The following is a 24,974-nucleotide window of genomic DNA, read 5'->3' as shown; positions in this document are numbered from 1 at the left end:
CCACCATCAGACTTTGTCCTACTTTCCACTGTAACTTTTGACTGCATACCCGAAAAATGGCAGACAACTCATTTTAATCAGCTGGAGGAGCACAACATAACTATTTATTTTACTTTCTTTTAGAACAAATGCTTCTAAAGGATATATTTTAATAAAAAGCTTGTATTTGTGATTACAGTTTAGCTTTTCCTACACAGTTTGTAGAGGCTGTCACACCTGGACCTCATATCTATTTGACAGACTTTTTTTTGTATTCCCTGACTTTATTGTACTCAAGTTCCCCTGTTTGAGGGTAGTCCTATAAGAAATTATTTGGAATAGTCATGGGGGCAATGAGATCTTTGCCCAGGGCCCACTGCCATCTTAAAGTGCCCCTGTTGTTAGGCAACCCGGCTGACCAGCCCACCCCTCTCCCTGTGTGCATGCGCAAACTAGTGTGCACGGCCCTGCTGAAGAGAAAAGTAATGCAGCAGCAGTGAGGGGGACAAGGGCCTAGACGAGGGGTAGGTGGAAGAGGTTCATGCCTGTGGCCCAGCCACCATTGATCCCTAGCCACATGCCTCTTCTGCCTACCCCTAGTACCGGCCCTATATTCACTGGGGCGACTGCAGTTCTCTTTACTTTGAAACATAGGGCAGAGACCTGGAGCAATTAGTAGAAGGCAGTGTGCAAAGTGCAATATTCTGCACTGGCTAAATTATATTGAATAATAACAAAATGCTTGCTTGACATTGCCAAGTGAATTTTGCAAAAGAATTTTGCACATCGCACATATGAAACTATGCTACTTTGTAAAATATATCACACAAACACATTCATGTAAGGATGATTATTGATCACTGTCAGGGCCGCCGCTCCCTATAAGCAGAGTATGCAGTCTGCATAGGGCACCAACTCCCAGGGGGGCACCATTCCAGCTGCTCAAAAAAAAATCGTTTTTATATATTATAACATACCCCCCAACACTGTCCCGCCGGTTTTTATAGCGCATCCCGCTGTCCCGGATAGTTCAATCAATCTATGGGGGCTATTGGGGGCACTTACTATGGGGGCATTGTCTATGGGGGATATTGGGGGCACTGTGTGTGTGTGTGTGGGGGGGGGTTATTATTTTATTTTTACTTCCGTAATATTTGGGGGAGGGGGCACAAAAGTAAATTTCTGCTTAGGGCACCCATTTGGCCAGCAGCGGCCCTGGTCACTGTTATATGACAAGCATCATTCTTGCACCTATCTTAGGATTTTGTTCAATATAATAATTGAGTGTGTATAGGAGAGTATGCGTGTAGACACTGTAGCCTAACAGCTGTTACTGTTTTATTAACATTAACATTTTCTATTATATGGTATCTACATTTTGCTTTTCTGTGTATCTTCAAGCAATAGGGTTGCCAAGTCACTTCAAAATCCAGCTAGAACTGCTGCACTCATTACAATTAATATGGCCTTGCAACATGCGCTTAAATTTCCAAGTGACCTGAATATCTTTCTAGCGGAATCAAGGTTTCGCAATTATTAGTTGCCATAGTAACGCGATGTCTTCCTACAGCGAGTCAGTGTTTCAGGGCGAGTCCTCCAAGGTGACTCGGTGATTGGTTCGCTTCGCGTCGCACAGTAATTGCATAATAGTCTGTCAAACTTGGAAGATGGCGGCGTTCATGTGGAGGGCGTGTGGTACCCCGCAACAATGGGCCAGGTACTTAACGCTGTATTTTTACTTATTATGTGTTATTATGGATATGTTATAACAGCAACCGCAGCTTTTCTTAGTCCAGTTTACAATTTGTATCCAGTGATGGAATGATAACACGTTGAGTCCTATTATGCGACTAACTTTATGTCAGTGCGGATAGCATCAGCAGCGTTCAACTGATTGTGTAGAAAACGTACCCCCATGGTGGAGCCATTATTACAACATATGTCTTATGTTTTGGTTTAAGACTCGTTGGGTGTGCATCTGTAAGGAGTATTCCTGTAAGGAGTCTTCGTACAAGTAAGTGTTTACAGCTGAGCTTTGGGAAAGTGATGGGCATTTCCGCCTTGTGTGGAGCATGAGGAAATGTTTTACCAACAGAGTTCTTATGAAGTGCTCATTTTCTACACTGATGTCATTATATCATAAATATCTGTAGGTTTTTACCTGAAATGCTAATTGTTAAAATATAATACATTGCATATTTTAGAATATATTTGTGCAAGTGAAGTGATACTGAGCGCTTTAGATGTGTGTTACTGCTGCTCCTCAATCAGTGCTTTAGTAAAAACACTGCATATCCACAGGGGGGCACTGTAAGCGCCACAATTAAGTAGCCCAATAAAGTGCCCAAGCCTAGAGCGGCATGCAAAGTCACTAATCAAACATGTTGTGAGAATAGTTATGGCTGGTTTGGATAAAAATATTTGCATTTCCAATATTAGGATATTTTTCAAGAGGCAAGAGAACACTGAGGGTTTCTATGGCACTCCAATAATTTTTAAAATAACAAAATATTGACAGATAGCTCGGAATAGTGATCAACCTGAACCGGTAACCTCTAACTTTCCATTTACCTCCACCCTACTTTCCCCACCCCTGCAACCCAACCCCCATACCTTTACCCACCCCACTATACCACTTTCTCTTAACCAATCAACTATAGCCCACTGAAAGTGTGAAATAATCATGAAACCAAAAAGAAGAATAAGCACAAAACCAATATGTCAGCAAATTTGAAGCCTTTATTGCAAACAAGCATACAACGATGTTAGAATACAAAGCAAATATGTTGATTGTACTGTTTTCTTTCATGTGAAAATTAATAAAAATTCTTAAATTAAAAAAAAAAATAACAAAATATTATGCACTACTGTGGAGCGCTCAACTCACTGTATATTAAACACTAGTAGGTAGTGTCAGGCGCTGTTGTCTGGGGGACCTGTGTCCTGCAGAGACGTTAGTATAAATCCTAATGAAAAAAATCCAGCAGCACTCCTTGAATTTGCATAGTGCAATAAAGTGATCAACTTAGCCTGTACATTATGGACGTATGTTGACTAAGAAACACACACTTTATTGCACTTCAGCAAATTACCAGAGTGCTCCTGGATTTTTCCAATTAAAATAACCAAATCTATGACTTTATAAATATTGTGAAAGCAATATAGTTAACTCGGGTTGAAAAAAAGCCAAATTGAACCCAGCACACACACATAAACCTATTTTGCCCTATCTATACACTCACATACATAAAATATATATCCCAACATCAATACTGGTTGTAGATATTAGTATCACAATAGCATTGGATATTATGCTTATTCAAGAACTCATCCAGGCCCCTCTTAAAGCATTAACACAATCTTCCATTATAACATCACTAGGAAAGGCATTCCCCAACCTCACTGCCTTTATCTTAAAAAAACATTTATGCTGCTTCAAATGGAAGTTCCATTCCTCTAATCTAAAGGGGTGACCTCTGGTGCGTTGATCGTTTTTATAGGGAAAAAGAACACCCCTATCTGCCTATAATCCGCTCTAATGTACTTGTACAGAGTAATCATGTCCCCTCACAAGTGCCTTTTTTCCCCAGAGAAAACAACAACTCCAACCCTGACAGTCTCACCTCCATAGCTTAAATCTTCCATCCCCTTTACCAGTTTAGTTGCACGTCTCTGCACTCTCTCCAGCTCATTAATATCCTTCTTAAGGACTGGAGCCCAAAACTGCACTGCATACTCAAGGTGAGGCCTTACCAGGGACCTATAAAGGGGCAAAATTATGTTCTCATCCCTTGAGTCAATGCCCTTTTTTATACAAGACAGCACTTTATTTGCTTTAGTAGCCACCGAATCACACTGCCTGAAAGCAGACAAATCCCCAGATGCTTCCCAATAAAGGATATCCAACACACTAAGATTTAGTAGTTACACTTTTCAACATTGAACCTCCTTTTTCATTTGCTATATAATTATGCAGTGTTTTGTTAGAAACAATAAAATTATGTCAGACTGGGAAAGACAGTCTGAGTAATTATAAAAGTGAATAACACCAGCCTCAAAATGAGTAGGGTTCATTTACAAACACACACAAGTACAAAATTACTCCTGTACAGCAAACTGATTTCATTAGTGTACTTCCGAGGTTTTCAGAGTTTTTTTGGCTTCAAACCCCTTCTGGGGTTTAGGGATTAATACAATCCAGCTTATATGTGAGGATACAGAACAGTAAATAAGTCATAAACCTATTTAATCAAACCAAATATAGTGCAAGCACCTCCCTGCTGTCATTCCACAGGCTCCAGTATGAAAAAGGTGCAACTAGACAAAGATGAACAAGAAATACCTTAAGGGAACAAAAAAAACCTCCAGTTTTTAGGGCTATACTCATAGGGTTCTTTTTCTGAGCAGGGCAGGTAGTAATGCATTTTGTACATTTCAGAACTGGCTTGTTAAAGTGGCAATACATTGGCTGTTTATCCCTGACAGCCATGACAGTCATGTGTGTCCAAATGGTTGGGCAGTATCTTTAAACTGGCCTTACTGGCCAACAAAATCTGGAAATGTAAGTCAGATTTAGACCAGGTTACTTTTGTGCACAAAACATTTTAACTTACAGGAGGTTAATGAGACTTGGGCTGTGGACCAGGTTTTAATGTGCCTGCTTTAGGCTGCAAACTTTATTTCCTAATAATGTTTCTATATGCCAACCCTTATAAGAAGAATTCACATTTTACTAGTCATTAGATGTAAATAATAATAGGGCCCATTCACTAAGATAGTTGTTAAAGGACAAGGAAACCCACAAAAGTGTAACTTTTCCAAACAACTTCCCTAGCCCCCTTGCCAAAATCCATATTTACTTGCACAAAAGAGCAACCCTGAAGAAAATGACAGTTTTTGAGGAATGTCATCCACCATATTAGTTCCACTAACATCATCAATCATCCCAGTCTATTGTGTACCAGAAAAAAGTTTGAAATATTTAATTAAGAAAATGTATAAATGGCAAAAACAGAAAAATACTAAGGCTCCCCAAAATGATTTATTACTTTAGATGTTCACCCAAATTCACAGGTCCTTTCTGAATATCTATTTTTATATTACTTATTATATTTACAAACACAAATGTATCTCGTGCTTGCTGTTCATTTCTCTCCGTGCTACATTTACAATTTCATCTTGTTCTTATGCAGATGGAAGAAGGCTACATGCTGCATCCACAAACCTGGCTGTCAAAATCCGACCTCTCTACGTCTTATTGGGGACCGGGGGTGGCTATGCAGGCTACAAACAGTATGAAAACTACAAGGATAGTCGATTGGAGAAATTGGGTATAGAGGTGCCCCCAAAACTGGCACAAACATGGGAGGTACGCATTTTTATATTTTTTTAATGTGAAATTGCGCAGTGTTTGTTTACATGGGTATATTTTGGGTCACATGTACTATGTTGAAACTCTATATTTAGCAAACCTAAAATATCATGGTAGCTAAATTTAGCTTGGTCCTTCTAGGCTAATGAAATCCCTGGCACATGTTTTTGTATTTCCTTTCCCTTTGTTATTTTATATACTTTTAAATATAATGCCTTTACTTTGACTCCTACTGTAGCTTGGTAGACTCCTCAAACATTTCCTCCATTATTCTATATTTCTCTGTATCTAAGAGCTCAAGCTCAAGACTGGATTACGTTTGTGCTTGGCTTTCTTAAAATTGTATTCACTGTCCTGGTAGCCTGCAGCCTGGATATATCTCTTCATGTGTTTTTTTTTTTTTTTTTTTTTAATGAAACCCTTGTCTAGTCAAGGGCTTTTTTTTTTTATATCATCGTCATTTTAATAACAAATGGCTCTTGAACACATGGTGTGTTGAATAACCATCACAATATATATGTAAAAAGTGGCACAGCGCTGGCATACAGATAAAGGGTGCAGATCTTCCTTTCTTTTTGTGAAGCAGAACTTGTCACAAAATGACTCCTATAAGTGATTTTTCCTAGCAGGTCATAACTAATGTCTGTTTTGTAGTTGAGTGTGCAGGATTGCTGCTTTAGCCATTCTGGAAACTGAGACAGGTGATGTTTTAGAAAGCTGTTATATACCAGCAACCTCTTTATGGAATAAAAACTTGTATTTATTTGTTTTTCCCTATGAGAGGTTCCCAAATGACATCATAGACACATCTTTATTCATGAGGTGCTATTGGTCAACATTAGAACAACATGCCTTAGCTCAGGAGACAGTGCTTCTAATGTGTTGGGTTTAGTCACCTTGTATATGGGATAGCAGTCCTGAATAGTTCAAAATTGGATGTGAGTGTGTGCAGGGCCATACAGCATTCATGTTCATAAACTTGCACTAAAATCATGCATAATATTCTGACTGTGCAGTTGGGCAAATTGCTCCTTATGCCAAAATAGTGATTCCTATTTGCACACTTAGAAAAATCAGCATGACTTCAATACTTGAAGCGAATTTTTGAAAGTGCTTTGTGCCTCATGCAAGTATTCATATGTGATTTTATGCGTCAGCAGCTAGAACTATATATAGGCTATGCTTGGATGAAGATTTTGCCCATAATGGCTTTATTTGAAGAAATATGCTGCTTTTGCTTCCATCTGACACAGTGTTGAAAGTGTTTAAAGGAGCCTTGTGGCCCATAAAGTTCTGCAAATGTGATGTTCCTTGACACGCTTCTAGTATTTATTTAACATTTAAATAAGTGGTATCTCACGCAGAGAAGCCTCTGTCCCATTGTTCAGATTCTGTAACATTCGCGGATGTCACCTTGTCACTCTGATGAAGGGGTACGCCCCCGAAACGTTGCTACACTTTCAATAAACACGCGAGGGCCAAGCCCGCTTGCATTGCACTCATTGTGCCAGTCACCTCCTTTTGTGACCTTGTTACTCTTTGACATTCCACGTACATTGCCTAATAATATGTGCATATATGCAGGAAGAGAATATTTTCTCGCCAGAGCGTATGTTTTTTATCTTGTTTCATAGATATATGAGTTTGCTTTAAAGGAGAATGCAAGTCAAAAAGTCCTCCTATTGTTTAGTAAACAAAGTCCTCCTATTGTTTAGTAAACAAAGTCCTCCTATTGTTTAGTAAAAATCACCTAATCAAATATTTACTCAGTCACATTTACTTCACATTTTCTAGAACAGGCAGCCATCTCTAAAAAGACATTCTCCCTTCCTTCCCCTCCTTGCTTCATACTGCACATGTGTTTCATTCCCTCCCCCCTCCCCTCTGCGAGATCCACTTCTGAATGGCTGGTGGACATGTGTAGCTCAGAACAGGAGACAGGATCAAGTTACACACATGCTCAGAGAATAGGAAGGCTGCCGCTGGCACCTACAGGAAGGACAGAGCAAGCAGGGATCTGGGAATTTAGATATGCAGTAAGTACTTAAAAAGAATGTCTTTAGACTTACTTTTAATTTATATTAACCTTTCATTGTCCTTTAAATGATGATCACATTTATTTTACACTTGCACTATGTGCATTTGCACTTGAACTTGTTGTTAATGATATTGCTGTTCCTCTTGGTAAAGTAAATGCAATTGATGATAAATGGTGCGAAAAAGGATGTATGTCTGGTTTTACAGTTTGTGTAGGGCAGAGGAGATGCCTGAGTGGGATTTATAATGCACATCTTTTAATTATTAGCATGGTGATGTATAATATGAAAATGGAGGAAGACATTATTTGTTTACATATGATTTGCCAATATAAAGAAGAAAGCGTTGTTCTTCTTATCTTACTCCCACCTAAATGCAACTTCTGACCATAGATTTCTTGAAAGGAATGTTTAATGTGGAAAACAAGACATAAACATCTTATAAGCATCAAAAAAGACTACAGACGCAGTAGGACGTTTATGCTGTATAGATGAGGAATGAGTTCTAGCATCCGGGATTGGTTGGGAGGAGCAAAGGCTAGAAACCTGCTTATCCCTCAGAAGAGCAGAGAATTAGTCTGTGTCGTCATATCCTCCACTGGTGTAGGAGGCAGCAGAGACCAGCGGCCTCAGAGCTGATGATGTGCCTGTCACTGAGTGGCCAGCTGGCTCCTGACTTATACCCGAGGACATGGTGAGATGTCGGAAGCCTGCTGCCCAATCTTCCACACGCTGTAGCCTGCACAAAGTAAAACTTCATGTACGCAAAACAAGATCTGGCAGTGCTAGCATCTGGGCCAGAGAGGGCCAGACGGATCAATCGGAACCTGCAAAACCCGAAATTACCATTCCCAACAGACGGACACGCTTCAGGTATCCTCAGATTGCAGGTCAGCTGAGCCAGAGAAAGAGCAGTGAAAGCCGTAGCTAAGCTTTTGTTTGGCCTAATTAGATGAAAGCTACTTATGGGTTGAGCTGAATGTGCGGGGGAAGGGACAATGATGCGACTGTGCGGGCAGCCATGCAGAAAAGAAGCTGGCTCAGCATGTGCTATATGAATAAGGCACCAAGGATGCAAGGAATGTGCCTCTGAAAAAGAATGGATATTGGAAGAGGCAGCTAGGCAGGGATTGGTCAGCAGCTGTCTGCAGAGAAGGGAGGGAGCAGAAGGAGGCCCTAAATCGTGGGTACCTCTTCTGGGTTTCTGACAATGGGCAAGGGTCTGTTCTGAGGATATTTTCTGTCCGCAAGTGCCAGAGCCAGCTGTCTGTGAGAACAACTGTTTCTTTGATGTAAGCTAGAATCTGGGGTGTGGGTGATGTGGGTTAGCATTCTATACAAATACATTCATCTCTTCACTGCAATAATGCATCCTGCCACAATCTGAGTTCTTTAGGGATCTGTATCTGTGCTGCTTCTTGTCTTGTTGGGTGATATGTCCAGTTCTGTGCCATGCATTCAGGGCAGGACTGCCTCTATGAAGACAAAAACTAGTTTTGTAAGAGAAGAAATAAATCATTGGGTCTGGAGGAAGAGGTGATTTATTTATTTTTTGTATAGTGCTTATTTCATAACGTTCTGTTTAGTTGTGATGTAGCAAAGCAGTTTTCCTTAGTAAATATTGAACGCAATTGTTCAGCATAAAACAAGAATTTGGGAAATATCTGAAACTAAATTAGGTTAGTAAATCATGTTGTAGAAGTTCTCGGTATGCAGCAGCTCTTACCTTGCACAATGTCTATTGTGTTACAGCAGGCAAGAAACTGGGGCTGTGTGCTGATTGCCCAAAAGCAAGTCTTCTATAAAACAGAATTTGTGCTTTGGCAGTATACAGGATCCTTTGACACTTGTATCTGATTCCACAGGATACAGTTCCCCCAGCTGGCACTCAGGAGGAGGTTGGGGCAGCTGACCTGCATGTCTAGGTCCGCCCTGAAACTGCGCTCCTGGCCTCTCACAATCCTTTATTACCTTCTACCCTTCGCTGTACTTAAGCCCTTGGTGAGAGTGGGATGGCGCCCTACAAGCAGGGTAAGTGACCTGGCAGCTTCTCACCTTAAATGGATGCGAGTGCTCTGTAGGATAACCTGTATTTGTCCACAGTATTGAGAGGCAAACACTATGATAGTGACTGCAAACAATACAAACCATGGACTGGATGTGCTATGACTATACCTCTATGCTATGGAGAACCTTCTGGGTTCTTCATAATTATGTCTCTGTGTATGGGCAATGCTACGTGAGCAGGAGGCTGTCCCTTTAACAGATGCAGACGAGATTAGACATCAAATTCCCCTTCACAGTGTCCTCTCTCCTCTGTGTGGAAAGGCTCATAATCACTGTGCTGATTATTATCTGGATACTGTCAAGATCTGCAGCTCCTTGTGGGAAGCCTGATATCTACTGACACAGATTTTGTAAATGCTAATCTGTATGCCGGCGTTGTGTCCTAGGGAAGCTCAAACTGCTTCAGTTGACAGCCCATTATTCCCTTCTGCTTAAGATTCCCTGTTGTAGTCCAGCAACACTAAAGGGGTCCGATCAAAACAATTTTTTTGCTTAATAAAATAAAATGTAATTCTGAGCAAGTTTCCAATGTACGCTTATTAAATATTTTTATTGGTTTAAAGTTATTTATTAATGTGTTTGCAATTGAAATCCCTTTCTTTTCTTCTGATTCCAACTCTTGGAAAAAAAAAAATCTGTTCTCTTCCCAGTCTCCCGATTATTAGTAGTCAGAACCAGGAATGCAAAGTTTAGAAACATCCAGGCAGCTCTCAATAGAAATGACTTTAACTATGACTTTACATACTAGTGTATTTAATATAAATTTCTGTAAATTACATGTACAGGTATAGGACCTGTTATCCAGAATGCTCAGGACCTGGGGCTTTCTGGATAAGGGATCTTTCTGTAATTTTGATCCCCATACATTAAGTCTGCTAAAAAAGGATTTAACCATTTAATAAACCCAACAGCATTATTTTGCCTTCAATAGGGATTTATTATATGTTAGTTGGGATCAAATACAAGGTACTGTTTTATTATTACAGAGAAAAAGAAAATCTGTTACTAAAAGTTGAATTATTTGATTAAAATTGAGTGTATAGGAGATGGCCTTACTGTAATTTGGAGCTTTTCCTTTAACAAACATGTGGCCCCTTGAACTAAAGACTATGCACTGTTAGGAATATTTAACAGTTTCACTAGTATACAGGCACTTCTAAATAATAGGTGCAGTAGTAAATTTTGGGGGAACCTCTGCCTGTATTTTAAATGATATAGGTTTTCTCTCAAAACATTGCTGAATATGTAAGCTGCCATGCACACACCAGTAAACCAAGGTTTTTATAACCTTGAGACAAACATTGTGTGTTTTTACAAATGACCTTTACATAGATAGTATTTTAAATGTAATCTATTTCCTGCCAGAATATGGGAAAATGAATGTATACATAATGTATAAGCAAGCTGTGTATGCTGTAACACTACCATTGATCTCTTTTCCTTTAGGTTGCTATTTACAAATCAGTGCCAACGCGGCTGCTCTCCCGTGCATGGGGACGCCTGAATCAGGTGGAACTCCCAACATGGCTAAGGAAACCAGTATACCAATTGTACATCTGGACGTTTGGGGTGAACATGAAAGAGGCTGCAGTGGAAGATCTGCACCAGTACCGTAATCTCAGTGAGTTTTTTCGCAGGAAACTGAAGCCACAAGCACGGCCAGTCTGTGATTCTCATAGTGTGGTAAGTCGAGAAGGACACATTAGAATACACTGTTGCTGTTTAGTATTATCATTTCATGCACTGTGACTCAGAGATTTAAAGTGTTTTGATTTGTTATTATCATTAACCTTTCTATCCTGGTAATTGATATGCACAGGTATCAGACCTTTAAAAAAAAAAAAAAAAACCCATTGCCAGCATACTCCATGTGCTAGATATATGCTGCTGCATCTCATTCTTTATCATTTTTGCTTCTCAGATCAGTCCGTCAGATGGAAAAATTCTGCACTTTGGCAGAGTGAAAAACTGTGAGGTGGAACAAGTAAAAGGTGTAACTTACTCTTTGGAATCCTTCCTGGGGCCACAAACCTGGACTGAAAACCAACTCCACAAGAGTAAGATGTGTAATAGTATGTGGTATGAGTGGGCTTAATTAACCTGATGGCAAATAATCATTGGAAATCTACTTCAACCAGATCTGAACTGCAGACTTTTATTCTAGAATTTGCTGTATGTTTTTTTTTTTTTTATAGCTTCCTTCCAGGACCAGCTGGTTACACAGGAGGGAAATGAACTCTATCACTGTGTCATTTACCTGGCTCCTGGCGACTACCATTGCTTTCACTCTCCCACAGACTGGAATGTGTACCACCGGAGGCATTTTCCAGGTGTGTATGAGGTGCAGACTAATTGGTATTGACTATTAACAAACAGAACTATGGAAAAGTATGCATCTGATTAGTATTTTAATCCTCTTTATTTTGCTAATAATAACATTCATAGAGGACAAACAGCCATGGTTGTGACCCTTAAGGTTGCCATACATGTTGCGCAAACGAGCGGATCTTCTCTTGATATGCCCACCTAAGGTGGACAATATTGGGCCAATTTGATTGTTTTTGGTATAGGAGTCATCGGACAAAGGACCGCTTAAATGAGCCGATCCGGTCCCCAATCCAATGGGAAAATCAAACCTACTCGATCAACACCTGGCCGATATTCATCTTAAATTTGCCTGTGTACGGCCAACTTTTGGACAAAATGTTTATGTAAAATCAGGGGAAAGCACCCATTGAAATGCACATTATAGGGACCACAAATAAACAATGTAAAATGCAGGAAAACGGAAAATCAAGGTATGTAAAATTGAGCTTTCACCGTATGTGATGTTCTACACTCACTTTTACTAGTAGGGGCCATTATTCATGGGCTTTAAATGTGCAGTTCATAAAATGCTTGATACAAGTATGTCTTTATGAGTTCCACATGCATTTTAATATATTTTGAATGTGTGTCAAGCTAAAAAAAAAAAAAAAAAAAAAAAGTGAAATATGACTGCCAAAACACAGATCTGAATGCTCTTGGGTACAGCCAGTCACAATAAAATGGCTGAGGCATGCTTAAACCGCTAAAATGCACAAAAAACCTTTGTGTGTAAGAGACCTAAGGGAGACACCCAAGGCCACCAGAGAGAAGTTTGGGGAAAAAGGAGAGCTGCAACAAGGAGCTGGTGACTGCTGCTCTATTAATTAAAATCAAAAAGTATGGCATGAAATGCATTGAAGAATATTGCTAGAAGTCATTATTTTTGTAAAAGCTGTCTTATTTCAAATTCACCCCCATTAACTATTAAACCTTGTACTGCAGGATCTCTCATGTCTGTGAACCCGGGTGTGGCCAGATGGATTAAAGAACTATTTTGTTACAATGAGCGTGTTGTTCTTACTGGAGGTTGGAAGCATGGCTTCTTCTCCCTCACAGCTGTTGGAGCCACAAATGTGGGCTCTATCCAGATATATTTTGACAGGGTGAGTACAGCGGATATCCTTATCTATTGCACAACAGCTTGCAAAAATGTGTCTATGGAAATCGTTTTTGTAGCAACAAAAAGATTCACATTTGTTCCAGATTCAATTCAAGGGTTTACTCAACTTTAAATTAACTTTTAGAATGCCTTTAGAATTATTTAGCCTTTCGTTCAGCTGCTCTCCAGTTTGGAATTTAGCAGCTTTATGGTTGCTAGGGTTTAAATTAGCCTAGCAGCCAGTCAGTGTTTTGAATGAGAGGCTGAAATATTAATAGGAGAGGTAAGTAATAGAAAGATAAGTAATAAAAAGTAACTAACTGTAAACTTGTAGCCTCACAAAGCAATAATTTTTTAGATGCTGGGATCAGTGGCCCCCAAGAGTAAGGCAAATAATTTATAAACTATAAAAATGAAGACCAACTTGCTAAAAATGACCCATTCTATAACGTACTAAAAGTTAATTTGAATGTGACCAACCACTTCAACATCATTTGAATATTTTTGCAGGACCCACATCCCCTTAATGGTTAATTAAACATGCCTCATTTCTGTAGGGTTTAATTCTCTACTAATATAGTCAGCCTTCTCATAATGGAATCTGCTGAAAGAGAATGCCCTGCAGCCCCTGGCAGCAAATTTCACATTCTTAATGGTATCTTTGTGTAACACTTTCCATTTATAGTGATCATATACATCATGTGCATTCTTACAGATCACTTTGTATAAAATATTTCCTTCCCAAATAGCCAAGTATACTGAAACCTGAAAATAAAATAGCATCTTTACTTTTTTTTTTATCTGGAATGTTTGAAGTGTGATGGACGTGTTTATTAATAGCTGCTTTAGGTATACTATATTTCAAGTACAAGCTTTAATGCCTGGGTTGCACATCTCCTTGCCTCCCTATGGGAGTAAATACCTGTATTGCTGTGTTGATTTTGGCTTGTGGCACAAAGTTTCTGCTTATATGGTAATACCAAGCAAAGTGATCAGAGTATACAGGCACTTACTTTCTGTTATTCATCTCAGGGCCAGAAAACGTCAGTGTGAATGCAAGATCCCCGACACTCTCCTATTTCCACAGTGAATTAACTCCCTAGATCAGTGCTGTCCAGCTTCTGTGGTGCAGAGGGCCACAATTTCTCTAACATACATAGTGGAGGGCCGCTAATGGAAGCCATTTGACCACTCCCCCCTTTAAACCACACCCACAAAAGCTTTTAAGACCATGGCCACATTAATGGTGATAATAATTATTCACGGGAGCACTTACCGTTCACAGCTCTGTATGTGCTGCATGTACTGCCGACACCCAGACAGAATATCAGTCCACCAATCAAAAAAACAGTGTACGGAGCACCCAAACATTGCTGGATAAAAATCACTGTTTATTCAATCTATTTACAAACAAGCTATGCATGTGCATATTGGACCATATGCTTTAATAGTGATGGCGCAGCAAAAACCCAAATGCTTGGTGCTCACTATGGGGATATCTACCACACCCTTAAATCCATATGGCTCCTCCTCCCCTATGAATAGCACAGCAACCTCCAGCACATAATTACACACCTTAGGGACCATTTAATGGCTATTTCCACCTGCTAACAAACTCCCAGAACAAACCCCTGCCAGGTTTACCTCCCACAGGCAGCATAGGGCAAGCAGAGTATGGCACACACAGGCAGCATAGGGCAGGCAGAGTACTGCCTGTGTGTGCCATACTCTACCTGCCCTATGCAGCCTGTGTGTGCACCATGCTCTACCTGCCCTACACTGACTGTGTGTGCCATACTCTGCCTGCCCTTAACTGCCTGTGTGTGCCCTACATTCAAAATAATTTTTTTTTTTTTTTTTTTAGGGCCTGCAGACAAACAGTCCTCGGTATAGCAAAGGTTCTTACAATGATCTGAGCTATGTAACGAACAATAACCAAGATGGGATTGTTATGCGGAAGGGAGACCAGCTAGGAGAATTTAATCTTGGTTCCACCATAGTCCTTATTTTTGAGGCACCAAAAGATTTCAACTTTAACTTGAAGCCTGGACAGAAGATTCACTTTGGGGAAGCTGTAGGTTCCCTTTAGGAAAAATCCAAGATTTGGATCTGAAGATGGTAAAAACAGGGAATGATCATATTTATAGAATTGTGGTGCTAGGAGACTCACATTAGTGTCTCTATGCCAGCTAAACTATATGATTATGCACCTTAAAGGCAAACAGAGGGCAGTCATGCAGATTATGGCCACATGCTATGCCCACTGCCACGCACCAGCCTCGATATTGCCCCACACAGCACTTGTTTGATTCCATTCCCATGGCCACTTGGTGTGGGTTCAGGGCTTTTATTTAATCACTTGATCAATTTACTTTTTTTGTGGGAGCAATCATTAATTTATGATTTCATAAATATTAATTGAATCCTTTAGAGAAGCTCATCCAATCATAGAACGCTATATGCCGAAAGAAAACTGCCAACCTCAGGGAAGTGCTAAGCCTAAGGCAGCCATTAGGTCAATAATAAGAGGACTATGACACAAAGCTGGCACAAGGGAGAGAATTCCTGTGGAACTGCTGCTTCTGATTGCTTGGGATGAAGATTGTGGCCTCTGCACTGCAGATTCTGACCAGGACCATTCTGATTCTAGCCCACAAAGTGCAACCTTGCCTGGGGCAGCTCTAGCACATTTTTTTTTTTGTACATCTGGGAAGGGTGTGATTTCGTTAATACATTAACCCATTTAATAGCTGACATTTTGAAATAAAATGAACAAATAAACTAGCCTTTGTGGTTTTCATAGAAAGTTGTTCCAGTTTTATAGAAAAGTATGCAGACTTTGGCATGAAGTGTTACAGAAAATTATAACAATAAGTCCATTGATGCTCTGATCTCCTGAAGGCGACTAATATAAAGCTGCATTTGTCTCTTGTTTGAGATTAGCAGCTGTGAGTGCTCTTCAATCTTCACTTCGAGCTGTGGGAGGCCAAAAGTAAAAAAAATAAATAAATCAAACTGTCGCAAACAGCCTCTGTCCTTAATGTAGAAAAATGACCTTGACCAAAGTTAAAAGCATACAATAAACAAATGGAAAAAAAATAGTTATTTGTATGTGAGATAAAAATTGGGGTAAGACTAGGGATGCACCAAACCCAGTTTTTCCGGTTTGGCCAAACCCCCGAATCCATTGGTCGGGGATTCAGCCGAATACCAATACGAATCCTAGGGTTAAATTTCCACTTCCGTGTTCACACGGTAACATTTAACCCTTCAAATCCTAATTAGCATATGCCAGCCAGCCAGGACCATGGATTCGGCTGAATCCGAACCCTGCCGAAAAAGGCCAAATCCTGGATTTGGTGCATCTCTACTATTCAGGCCCAGATTTGTGGAGAGACCACAAAGGCCTGGGCCTAAGGCGGCATACAAAATGTGGGGCAGCATACTGCCACGCCGCACTGAAATGTTGAAATGTTGCTCCCATACGGAGCATTGGGGACCTTTCCGCTTTGTATTAGAGTTTAAATGTCCGCACATGCGTGCACTGGGGGTGGGCAGTGCAGACTTGGTATTAGTATTTACTTGGCTGAGCAGGCTAGCCAATCCAAGGTCAGTGTAAATAAGGTTCGCTAACAGACCAAAAGTACGGTTGTTTGTTTTTTTTTTACATACAATTGTATGAACTTATTTTATGTGGAAAAATTCACTGCAGATTCTGTATTACTCACTGTTAAATCCTTTGCTCTTAAGACAATACTGGGTGTAGCATCCACCACCAGGATGCAGGACACTGAATAAAAGACTCCTCCTGCTTCCTGCTGCTATACTCCCCTTCCCACTACTTACTGAACCTGTCAGTTTTGTGTAGCAGAGAAGTAAATACAGCATTCAAACCAATTAACTATTTGCATCTAATATAAGAACCTTAATATAGGTAAATAACAGTGCAGAGAAGAGTCCTTTCCCAGGTGGGTCGCTCTGTGTCCCACAGACGTCTTAAGAAAAAAGGATTTAACATTAAGTAATACAAAATCCCCTTTTTCCCTTACAGGTGTGTGAGACACAGGCTTTGGGGACATACCCAAGCCGTCCCCAAAAGCAGGAGGGAGGAAGCGAGCCAGTAAGTATCTGATTAACAGCAGCTTGCAGCACCTTCCTTCCTAAATGAGTGCCAGATGCTGAAAAACTTTGAATTTGTAGAATTACATAGTTACATAGGGTTGAAAAAAGACCAGAGTCCATCAAGTTCAACCCTTCCAAGTAAACCCAGCACACACAACCTATACTTACCAATCTATACACTCACATACATAAACTATATCTACAAACATTAATACTGACTGCAGATATTAGTATCACAATAGCCTTGGATACTATGCTTGTTCAAGAACTCATCCAGGCCCCTCTCAAAGGCATTATAATTCTGTAAATGAATCAAAGGAAGACCAGGTAGCGGGTCCACCCTACTTGTAGAGGCTTGGTTCCTGTAATTCTCAGGGGGTGGGGGCTTTCCCTGGCAATGTAAGCCCTGTGAATTGCCTGAGCCACCTGGAGAGAGTGATCTTAGAGCCCCTTGTTGGGTCCTGATGGGGGGATGAAGATGGCTAAAGAGAAACAAAAGTCTTGCTCTCTCTCAAGGTATTACTTGAGAACTCTGCCTGGGCCCAGATGTAAAGAGCCACCTTCCTGGGGCAGGCCAGGCATGGGCAGAAGGTAGTTTAGACACCACTTTTGGAATAAAGGAAGGAGATGTTCGAAGGACTGCATAATCCAAATGGAAGACTAGGTAAGGCTGATGGCATGACAGAAAGCTGAGCTCCAAAACTCAGATCTAAAGCAATTGCTAGGAGGAAAGTAAGCAGACAGAACCAAATTAGGGTCCCACAGTGGAAGAGGTTCTCTATAAGGTGGGATATGTGCAGCAGTGATATTAGGTGATAAAAGGTGAGTATGCGTGGTAGGGAGAATATCAGGAAGGGGACACCTGGTGAGCGACACCATTCGTGATAGGATACCAGCTTCCTAGCTGCGACCATTTGGTGGATTACTTTAGAGGAGAATCCCTTTCATTTTAGGACTAGCCTCTCAACAGCAACACTGTCAAATTCAAGACAGGATTTAGGTTTTGGGTGCCAGATGGGACCCTGGGAGAGGAGATCTGGGACCTTTGAAAGGGGACAGATCTCCTCTCCCAGGGGTCTAGTTGCTGGCGGCTGAGGTAGTCTGCTAATTTAGGAGACCAGTAATTAACATGGCTGAAAGTCTGACTGTGGGATTCTGCCTGTGTTGTTATCGTTGCCCAGTACTGCCCCCGAGCCATGTAGGCTTGCATCAGTAGTCAGCAAGACATTGTGGTTCCACCAATGTAATGTGCTTTGTCTGATTCTCCTCAGCCTGAGAGTCAGGCATTCTGCTTGGCTTGCTCCCGAATGAGAAGACTTACAGACCCAGCACCAGCAATTCTTATTAAGTGGGGAACCACTCTAGAGACTCTGAGAGGGGGAGTTATCTAGGTCAGCTATGGATGCTATACCCCACAGCCCCTGTGTCCCTCAGGCACCTGTAAGGGAAAACACTATATAAGGGAAACTAGAAGCTTTTCTAATAAAACCTAGAAACAAAAGAACCAAACATATTTCTGCTATGTGCTGCTACACATATGGCATCCCCATAGCACAGCTACCCCTGTACCTTTTTCTAAGTAAGGATGTTATTGGGCTAGCTTTACCTGCTGCAGTTCAGTCTGCACTTCGTTTCTGAGTGATTGTTCATAAGGGTCTAGCACATGGTCACTGGTTTTCAGCCACCTGCGTAGCACTCCTGCATGTCTGCGCCAATCCCTGAAAATAGACAAATCAAATTTATCACAACCAAAATCTGGCTTATAGTGCAATGTACCAAGTTACTCATCTGAACTACACTTACTTGAGCTCCTCTTTCTGGTCTTGGTATTGCTGCATAATTCTTTGAATCTCTAGAAGTTCATTTTTAAGGGTATCAGTCTGTTTGCTCTCTTTTGGTTTCTCTGGACTTTTTCCCATTTGAACTAAAAATAAAACAAGCATTTTATCACATAATATTCTGGCTTAAGGAAGATACTCTTGTTTTACTACTGAATGACACTAAGTGCTTTTGAATTCATTCACTGACAAGGCAGGATCTCAGTGCAGAATCTGGGCAAGCTTAAAGGAGAACTATACTCCTGGGTGCAAAAAGCACAAAAAACACAACTATCATTGCCTAGACCCTCTCACCTCCCTCTTATCGCATAGTTTTTAAGTTTACACTCTGTCCCTATCGCTAACACCTAGCTAAAAATGCAGAGAAGCGCAGTCACTTGCCTCGCCGACATCTTTTTACCGACTGAAGACACTTCGGGTCTCTCCAGTGATATGAAACTGCTTGCGCAGTTGGAGGTAGCAGGAAATCTGCTTCAACTGCGCATGCACAAGTTAGCACAGGTTAGTAAGATGTCGGCGAGGTATGCAGCTGCACTTCTCTGCATTTTTAGCTAGCGATTAGCGATAGGGCAGAGTGTAAACTTAAAAACTATTCGATAAGGGAGAGGTGAGGGGGTCTAGGCAATGATAGTGAAGAGTGCTTTTGGCGCCCCGGGGTATAGTTCTCCTTTAAGGGCAAAGACAAAAGTTGCCGTGACAACACAAACAATGCAAAATTAGTTGTGGCAAATTGTATATAAATCTATGGCGATTAGTTGCCACTACGGATGCCAATGGAGTCCCACCAAAAATGTGGAGTGGGGCCCCTCTGAAAAATCTGTCCCGACTGTCTCTGAGTCAACCAACCCTTTCACAGGCAGAGAGCAAAATTACACAATGCGCTCGATCAGGAATACAATATTAATTGTTTAAATACTTGCTTTGTTAGTATTGCAATAGCAACATCACCTTTTTCATTTATACAATTTCTTTGTTAAGTTAAACGGTTAGCTTTTCGTCATCCTGACACCATTTTAACTACTCACTTGCAGTAGTACCACTTTGGGCCTGGGGCCCAATGCCTTGAAGGAAATCAGTTGGTGACAGTAGCTGACATGAAAAATCGGAGAATTCTGTGCTGGAGAGGTTCTTTATCTGAGGCTGTTCTCTAATGTGTGGAAGAGCACTTTTTGCCTGCAGCACAGAGAGAAAAAAAGAAATGGCATCAAAAAAACATTAGAATGTAGATGCATAATGACTAAAGATGGGAGAGATATTATATATACACAGTATATATATATCTATATCTATATATATATATACAGTGGTGTGAAAAACTATTTGCCCCCTTCCTGATTTCTTATTCTTTTGCATGTTTGTCACACAAAATGTTTCTGATCATCAAACACCGTTAACTATTAGTCAAAGATAACATAATTGAACACAAAATGCAGTTTTTAAATGAAGGTTTACGTTATTAAGGGAGAAAAAAAACTCCAAATCTACATGGCCCTGTGTGAAAAAGTGATTGCCCCCCTTGTTAAAAAATAACTTAACTGTGGTTTATCACACCTGAGTTCAATTTCTGTAGTCACCCCCAGGCCTGATTACTGCCACACCTGTTTCAATCAAGAAATCACTTAAATAGGAGCTACCTGACACAGAGAAGTAGGCCAAAAGCACCTCAAAAGCTAGACATCATGCCAAGATCCAAAGAAATTCAGGAACAAATGAGAACAAAAGTAATTGAGATCTATCAGTCTGGTAAAGGTTATAAAGCCATTTCTAAAGCTTTGGGACTCCAGCGAACCACAGTGAGAGCCATTATCCACAAATGGCAAAAACATGGAACAGTGGTGAACCTTCCCAGGAGTGGCCGGCCGACCAAAATTACCCCAAGAGCGCAGAGACAACTCATCCGAGAGGCCACAAAAGACCCCAGGACAACATCTAAAGAACTGCAGGCCTCACTTGCCTCAATTAAGGTCAGTGTTCACGACTCCACCATAAGAAAGAGACTGGGCAAAAACGGCCTGCATGGCAGATTTCCAAGGCGCAAACCACTTTAAAGCAAAAAGAACATTAAGGCTCGTCTCAATTTTGCTAAAAAACATCTCAATGATTGCCAAGACTTTTGGGAAAATACCTTGTGGACCGACGAGACAAAAGTTGAACTTTTTGGAAGGTGCGTGTCCCGTTACATCTGGCGTAAAAGTAACACAGCATTTCAGAAAAAGAACATCATACCAACAGTAAAATATGGTGGTGGTAGTGTGATGGTCTGGGGTTGTTTTGCTGCTTCAGGACCTGGAAGGCTTGCTGTGATAGATGGAACCATGAATTCTACTGTCTACCAAAAAATCCTGAAGGAGAATGTCCGGCCATCTGTTCGTCAACTCAAGCTGAAGCGATCTTGGGTGCTGCAGCAGGACAATGACCCAAAACACACAAGCAAATCCACCTCTGAATGGCTGAAGAAAAACAAAATGAAGACTTTGGAGTGGCCTAGTCAAAGTCCTGACCTGAATCCTATTGAGATGTTGTGGCATGACCTTAAAAAGGCGGTTCATGCTAGAAAACCCTCAAATAAAGCTGAATTACAACAATTCTGCAAAGATGAGTGGGCCAAAATTCCTCCAGAGCGCTGTAAAAGACTCGTTGCAAGTTATCGCAAAGGCTTGATTGTAGTTATTGCTGCTAAGGGTGGCCCAACCAGTTATTAGGTTCAGGGGGCAATTACTTTTTCACACAGGGCCATGTAGGTTTGGATTTTTTTTCTCCCTAAATAATAAAAACCCTCATTTAAAAACTGCATTTTGTGTTTACTTGTGTTATCTTTGACTAATAGTTAAATGTGTTTGATGATCAGAAACATTTTGTGTGACAAACATGCAAAAGAATAAGAAATCAGGAAGGGGGCAAATAGTTTTTCACACCACTGTATATATAAATAAATTGTTTATACTTACTATGTCTATCTTGCTTTGAACCAGAGGAACAAAAGAAGATGGAGGCATTAGTGTTGAACAAGATGAAGCCTGGTTTGGGATCAACTGATGAGGTTCTGATGATGCTGCAGAACCTAGGGTAGGAGGAAGCTGAATTGCAGCAGCGGACTCCTTTGTTACACAAGAAGTGCATGTGTGTTGCAGAGGCAGACCAGGAAGTTGTTTGGTAGGATTTGTTGCTTGGACTTTCTGTAGAGGCATTTTCAAGGCCAAGGACTCTTCGTCTGAATCTTTTCTTGTGTTGCAGCTGCTGTAATTAAAACACAGTACAGGTAACCATTATATCACTTCTGAAAAGTGAATTATGTTTTAGAAAGGCCAACTGTCCCACACCAAACAGCAACATTACTGGAAAAGATCAAGGAAAACATTTTACTTACACATACTAGTTCTCCCCAGCAGAGACACAGCAAAAAAAGAATTCATTCTCCTACCTGACCACAGCATTCAGTAGTCCCTCTCTCTCCAGTGACTGCAGCAGGAACTCAGGGCTGCGGGGTTTTGTTCTCTCTGCTCGCAACTTGCTACTGAACAAAGATAGTAATTTGCTATGAAACATTTTATGGATTTAGATATCAGCCTTATCTTCCTTAATGTATTGATCAGAACAACATGGGAAAGTCAAAATGTAAAGTTTGTGTAAGTACCTAAGAACAACATGTGGTTATTAGTGACTGAAATAATAAAAATGAATGGTGCAAAACTCTTAGGCAGATTTAATGGAAAAGAAAAACACTGAGAGGGTCCCAATTGGTTTATATATATATTCTTCAATATTATATTCAATAACCTCAGACAACAGACCAGCGCTTCTCTTCTGCACCAGTCCAGGGTACAATTTGTAGGGAGCGCTGTGCAGCCATCTTGCTTCCTGTCTCTGTGATCCACTCTACTACTTTATTATGAAATGTGCAATACAGCAAAAACTTTTGCTTTCCTATGCTCTAATGCACATGCACTGGGCAACAGCGACAATCATGGGGGCTGGTGCTCCCTATGCAGTTTTCAGGTAAGAGTAGCACCAGTCTAGATCTAAGTTTAGAAATGATAATCAGTGGGTGGTGTCTTACAGATTGGTGTCCTCCAGTTATTAAACCTTTACTTTTCCTTTAAAATAAGAAATGAAAACTAAAGCTCTATACACTTAGCAACATAACTGCACTTCACTAATTAGAAGTGCATACAAACAGATTTAATAAAATTGAAAATAAGCACTAGTATCCCACTAAATGCTAAGGCACCAGTGCAGACTTGTAAATCCATATGCTTACATTACACTTAGCGTGGGCTCCCCACTAGTCAAGGGTACGGCACACATTATTTCCCTTGAGGTCTTTGTTGAATAGGTCTCTTCTTCTGTAGATAATGAATCAGCTTTCGAAGTACTGAAAGTCACCCTCTTCTGAGAAGTTTTTTGATGGAGCCTTCTGAAGACCTTCTCCTTCCAGATTATGGCACATCGACGAGCTGCGGCATTTTGCATCTGCACTTCCTGAAACAAATTTCACTGATTTTATGCTTCTGTACCAGCCCAATGCAACCACAGCCCTTTAGCAGGAAAGATCTGTGCCTCCAAAGATGCCCCCAGTAGCTCCCCATCTTCTTTTTTTCACTGTACATGCTCTGTGCTGCTGTCAGTTACTGAGCTTAGGGGCCAATGTATAACATACCGTATAGAATTTAAATGTCACAATAAAAAGATTAATTAATTCCAATTATTAATACACGGAAGCCCTGAAACCAGTGTAATTAGCATCAGAATTTAATAATTAACCCTGTAGCATCGGCTTGTGTGTGACATTCAAAACGAAATGCAAGATAAGGAGCTCCTGTTACAATTTTGACGGCCTGGATCATTAATACTACAATGATGCTGAACCTTTAGTCTGGTGCAATAAGTTCAGTATATAAATTATTGCATTTCTAGTCATATTAATTTTTAGGGTTTAGCTCTCCTTTAAGCCATTTATTTGGCAGTTGCCTTACTAACCTTTACTTGGTGCTGAGTGTTCAGATGAGATCTGAATTGTTTCATGCCAGATGCATAATTTAGGATTCTGGTCACTCCAGTTTGCAGTAGATCTGCACGATACAGTTCTACCGCTGCTACAATGCGATCCTTTTTTCGCCGACGCTCACAGACATAAGATAGCCAGCCATCAAACACCTAAAACAAAAATTGTCTATATTTAAAAGGGGTTGTTCATTTTTAATGTCCAAATCTTATTAAACCACCAACAATGCTCTTAATGTATCAGAAAATCCATTTTCCATAAAAACAAATAAAAACCCAACCTAAATAGATATACTAGGTCCCTGATAAGTTTTATCTTTCTAACAGCCAAAATAACAATTGCTAAATTTTGGAAAACAACCCAAATTCCTATTTCTCATTTTAAAAGCAAAATGAACTGGGTTATGGTTAATGAACAATTAACGAGTGTACTTGTAGATAAGCATGATAAATTCCTGAAAACATGGGAACCTTGGTACACCTATGCTTTCCCGCACGCCAATGACCTATTTTCGTTTACTTCCTAAGTTATATGATGAAACAATATGGCAGGGATATAAGAATGGAAAACAAGTCTACTAGAGGTTTACATGAACCATATTCCCATGGACGCTAATCCCTCTTTTTATAATCTTTCTAATTTTTTTCCTATAATTTGGGACCTCATAGGCACGATTATATAAAGAAAACTGGACTTAATGTTTAAAACCGTCATTTTATTGTTTTGTTTACAAGTTTATTAAGCTGTCTTTCTCTCCATCTATTCTTTGGCCCATTGATTATCAAAATGGGACCCCTCCTTATCCTTTCTTCTTCTCTCCTTTTCTACCTTTTCAGGATAAAAACTGTATATTATGGAAAAGTTTAATCTTGATATCCAACCTGTAAAAGATAAAAATGCAAATAAAAACGATTGAAAGAAAAATAAATAAACTAATGGCAAATTAAGCACAAAAAAAAAAGGCCCCTATAAATGTACTTTTTATACCTGTTAAATCAGTCCTTCTTCTGTCTCTCTGATCAGTTTTCTAAAGGGATGAGTGGCCTATTTTGAACCTGACACACTGAAAACTTCCTATATGCTTACATCATCA

The 24,974-nt window shown here is 40.3% G+C and overlaps 2 protein-coding genes across 11 annotated transcripts in view; one reads left to right on the top strand and one right to left on the bottom strand.

The window, feature by feature from the left end:
• The first annotated feature begins 1,275 nt into the window (after positions 1-1,275).
• pisd (phosphatidylserine decarboxylase) lies at positions 1,276-15,721 on the top strand. 5 transcript variants are annotated; one of them, XM_012965268.3, is made up of 8 exons: positions 1,276-1,696; positions 1,941-1,993; positions 5,172-5,347; positions 10,900-11,136; positions 11,375-11,510; positions 11,649-11,783; positions 12,763-12,923; positions 14,784-15,704. In XM_012965268.3, exons 1-8 carry the CDS (start codon positions 1,647-1,649, stop codon positions 15,006-15,008), a joined length of 1,173 nt encoding a protein of 390 aa, XP_012820722.1. In that variant the 5' UTR covers positions 1,276-1,646; the 3' UTR covers positions 15,009-15,704. The 5 variants fall into 5 exon arrangements, with proteins under 5 accessions (XP_012820722.1, XP_012820738.1, XP_012820734.1 ...); XM_012965284.3 differs by lacking the exons at positions 1,276-1,696; positions 1,941-1,993 and adding an exon at positions 9,252-9,417 and having other exon boundaries at positions 5,263-5,347; XM_012965280.3 differs by lacking the exons at positions 1,276-1,696; positions 1,941-1,993; positions 5,172-5,347 and adding exons at positions 7,733-8,276; positions 9,252-9,417.
• The window catches only part of sfi1 (SFI1 centrin binding protein), a 33,600-nt gene continuing 24,336 nt past the window's right edge, over positions 15,711-24,974 (bottom strand). For 4 of the 6 annotated variants that reach the window (XM_018090116.2, XM_004910593.4, XM_012969720.3 and 1 more), the window contains 8 exons: positions 23,857-24,033; positions 23,138-23,358; positions 22,301-22,393; positions 21,828-22,116; positions 19,905-20,052; positions 18,845-18,965; positions 18,648-18,759; positions 15,711-15,895 (listed from right to left, as the gene is read on the bottom strand). In XM_018090116.2, coding sequence (XP_017945605.2) covers positions 15,782-15,895; positions 18,648-18,759; positions 18,845-18,965; positions 19,905-20,052; positions 21,828-22,116; positions 22,301-22,393; positions 23,138-23,358; positions 23,857-24,033 — 1,275 coding nt within the window. In that variant the 3' untranslated portion in view covers positions 15,711-15,781. The remainder of the gene's footprint in view (positions 15,896-18,647; positions 18,760-18,844; positions 18,966-19,904; positions 20,053-21,827; positions 22,117-22,300; positions 22,394-23,137; positions 23,359-23,856; positions 24,034-24,974) is intronic. The other 2 variants (XM_004910594.4, XM_002931922.5) reach the window with 2 other exon arrangements.

This window comes from Xenopus tropicalis, chromosome 1 (genome assembly GCF_000004195.4).
Source record: "Xenopus tropicalis strain Nigerian chromosome 1, UCB_Xtro_10.0, whole genome shotgun sequence".
NCBI lineage: Eukaryota > Metazoa > Chordata > Amphibia > Anura > Pipidae > Xenopus > Xenopus tropicalis.
Note: the sequence above shows the minus strand (reverse complement) of the source record. Positions and strands in the feature narration are given on the sequence as shown.

Excerpts from the sequence above, each read along its gene's own strand:
- pisd (NM_001078974.1), top strand. The coding sequence starts at position 8,078 with ATGGTGAGATGTCGGAAGCCTGCTGCCCAATCTTCCACACGCTGTAGC. Across the intron at positions 11,137-11,374 it reads TCTGTGATTCTCATAGTGTG|ATCAGTCCGTCAGATGGAAA; the intron begins GTAAGTCGAGAA and ends TTTGCTTCTCAG. Across the intron at positions 12,924-14,783 it reads TCCAGATATATTTTGACAGG|GGCCTGCAGACAAACAGTCC; the intron begins GTGAGTACAGCG and ends TTTTTTTTTTAG.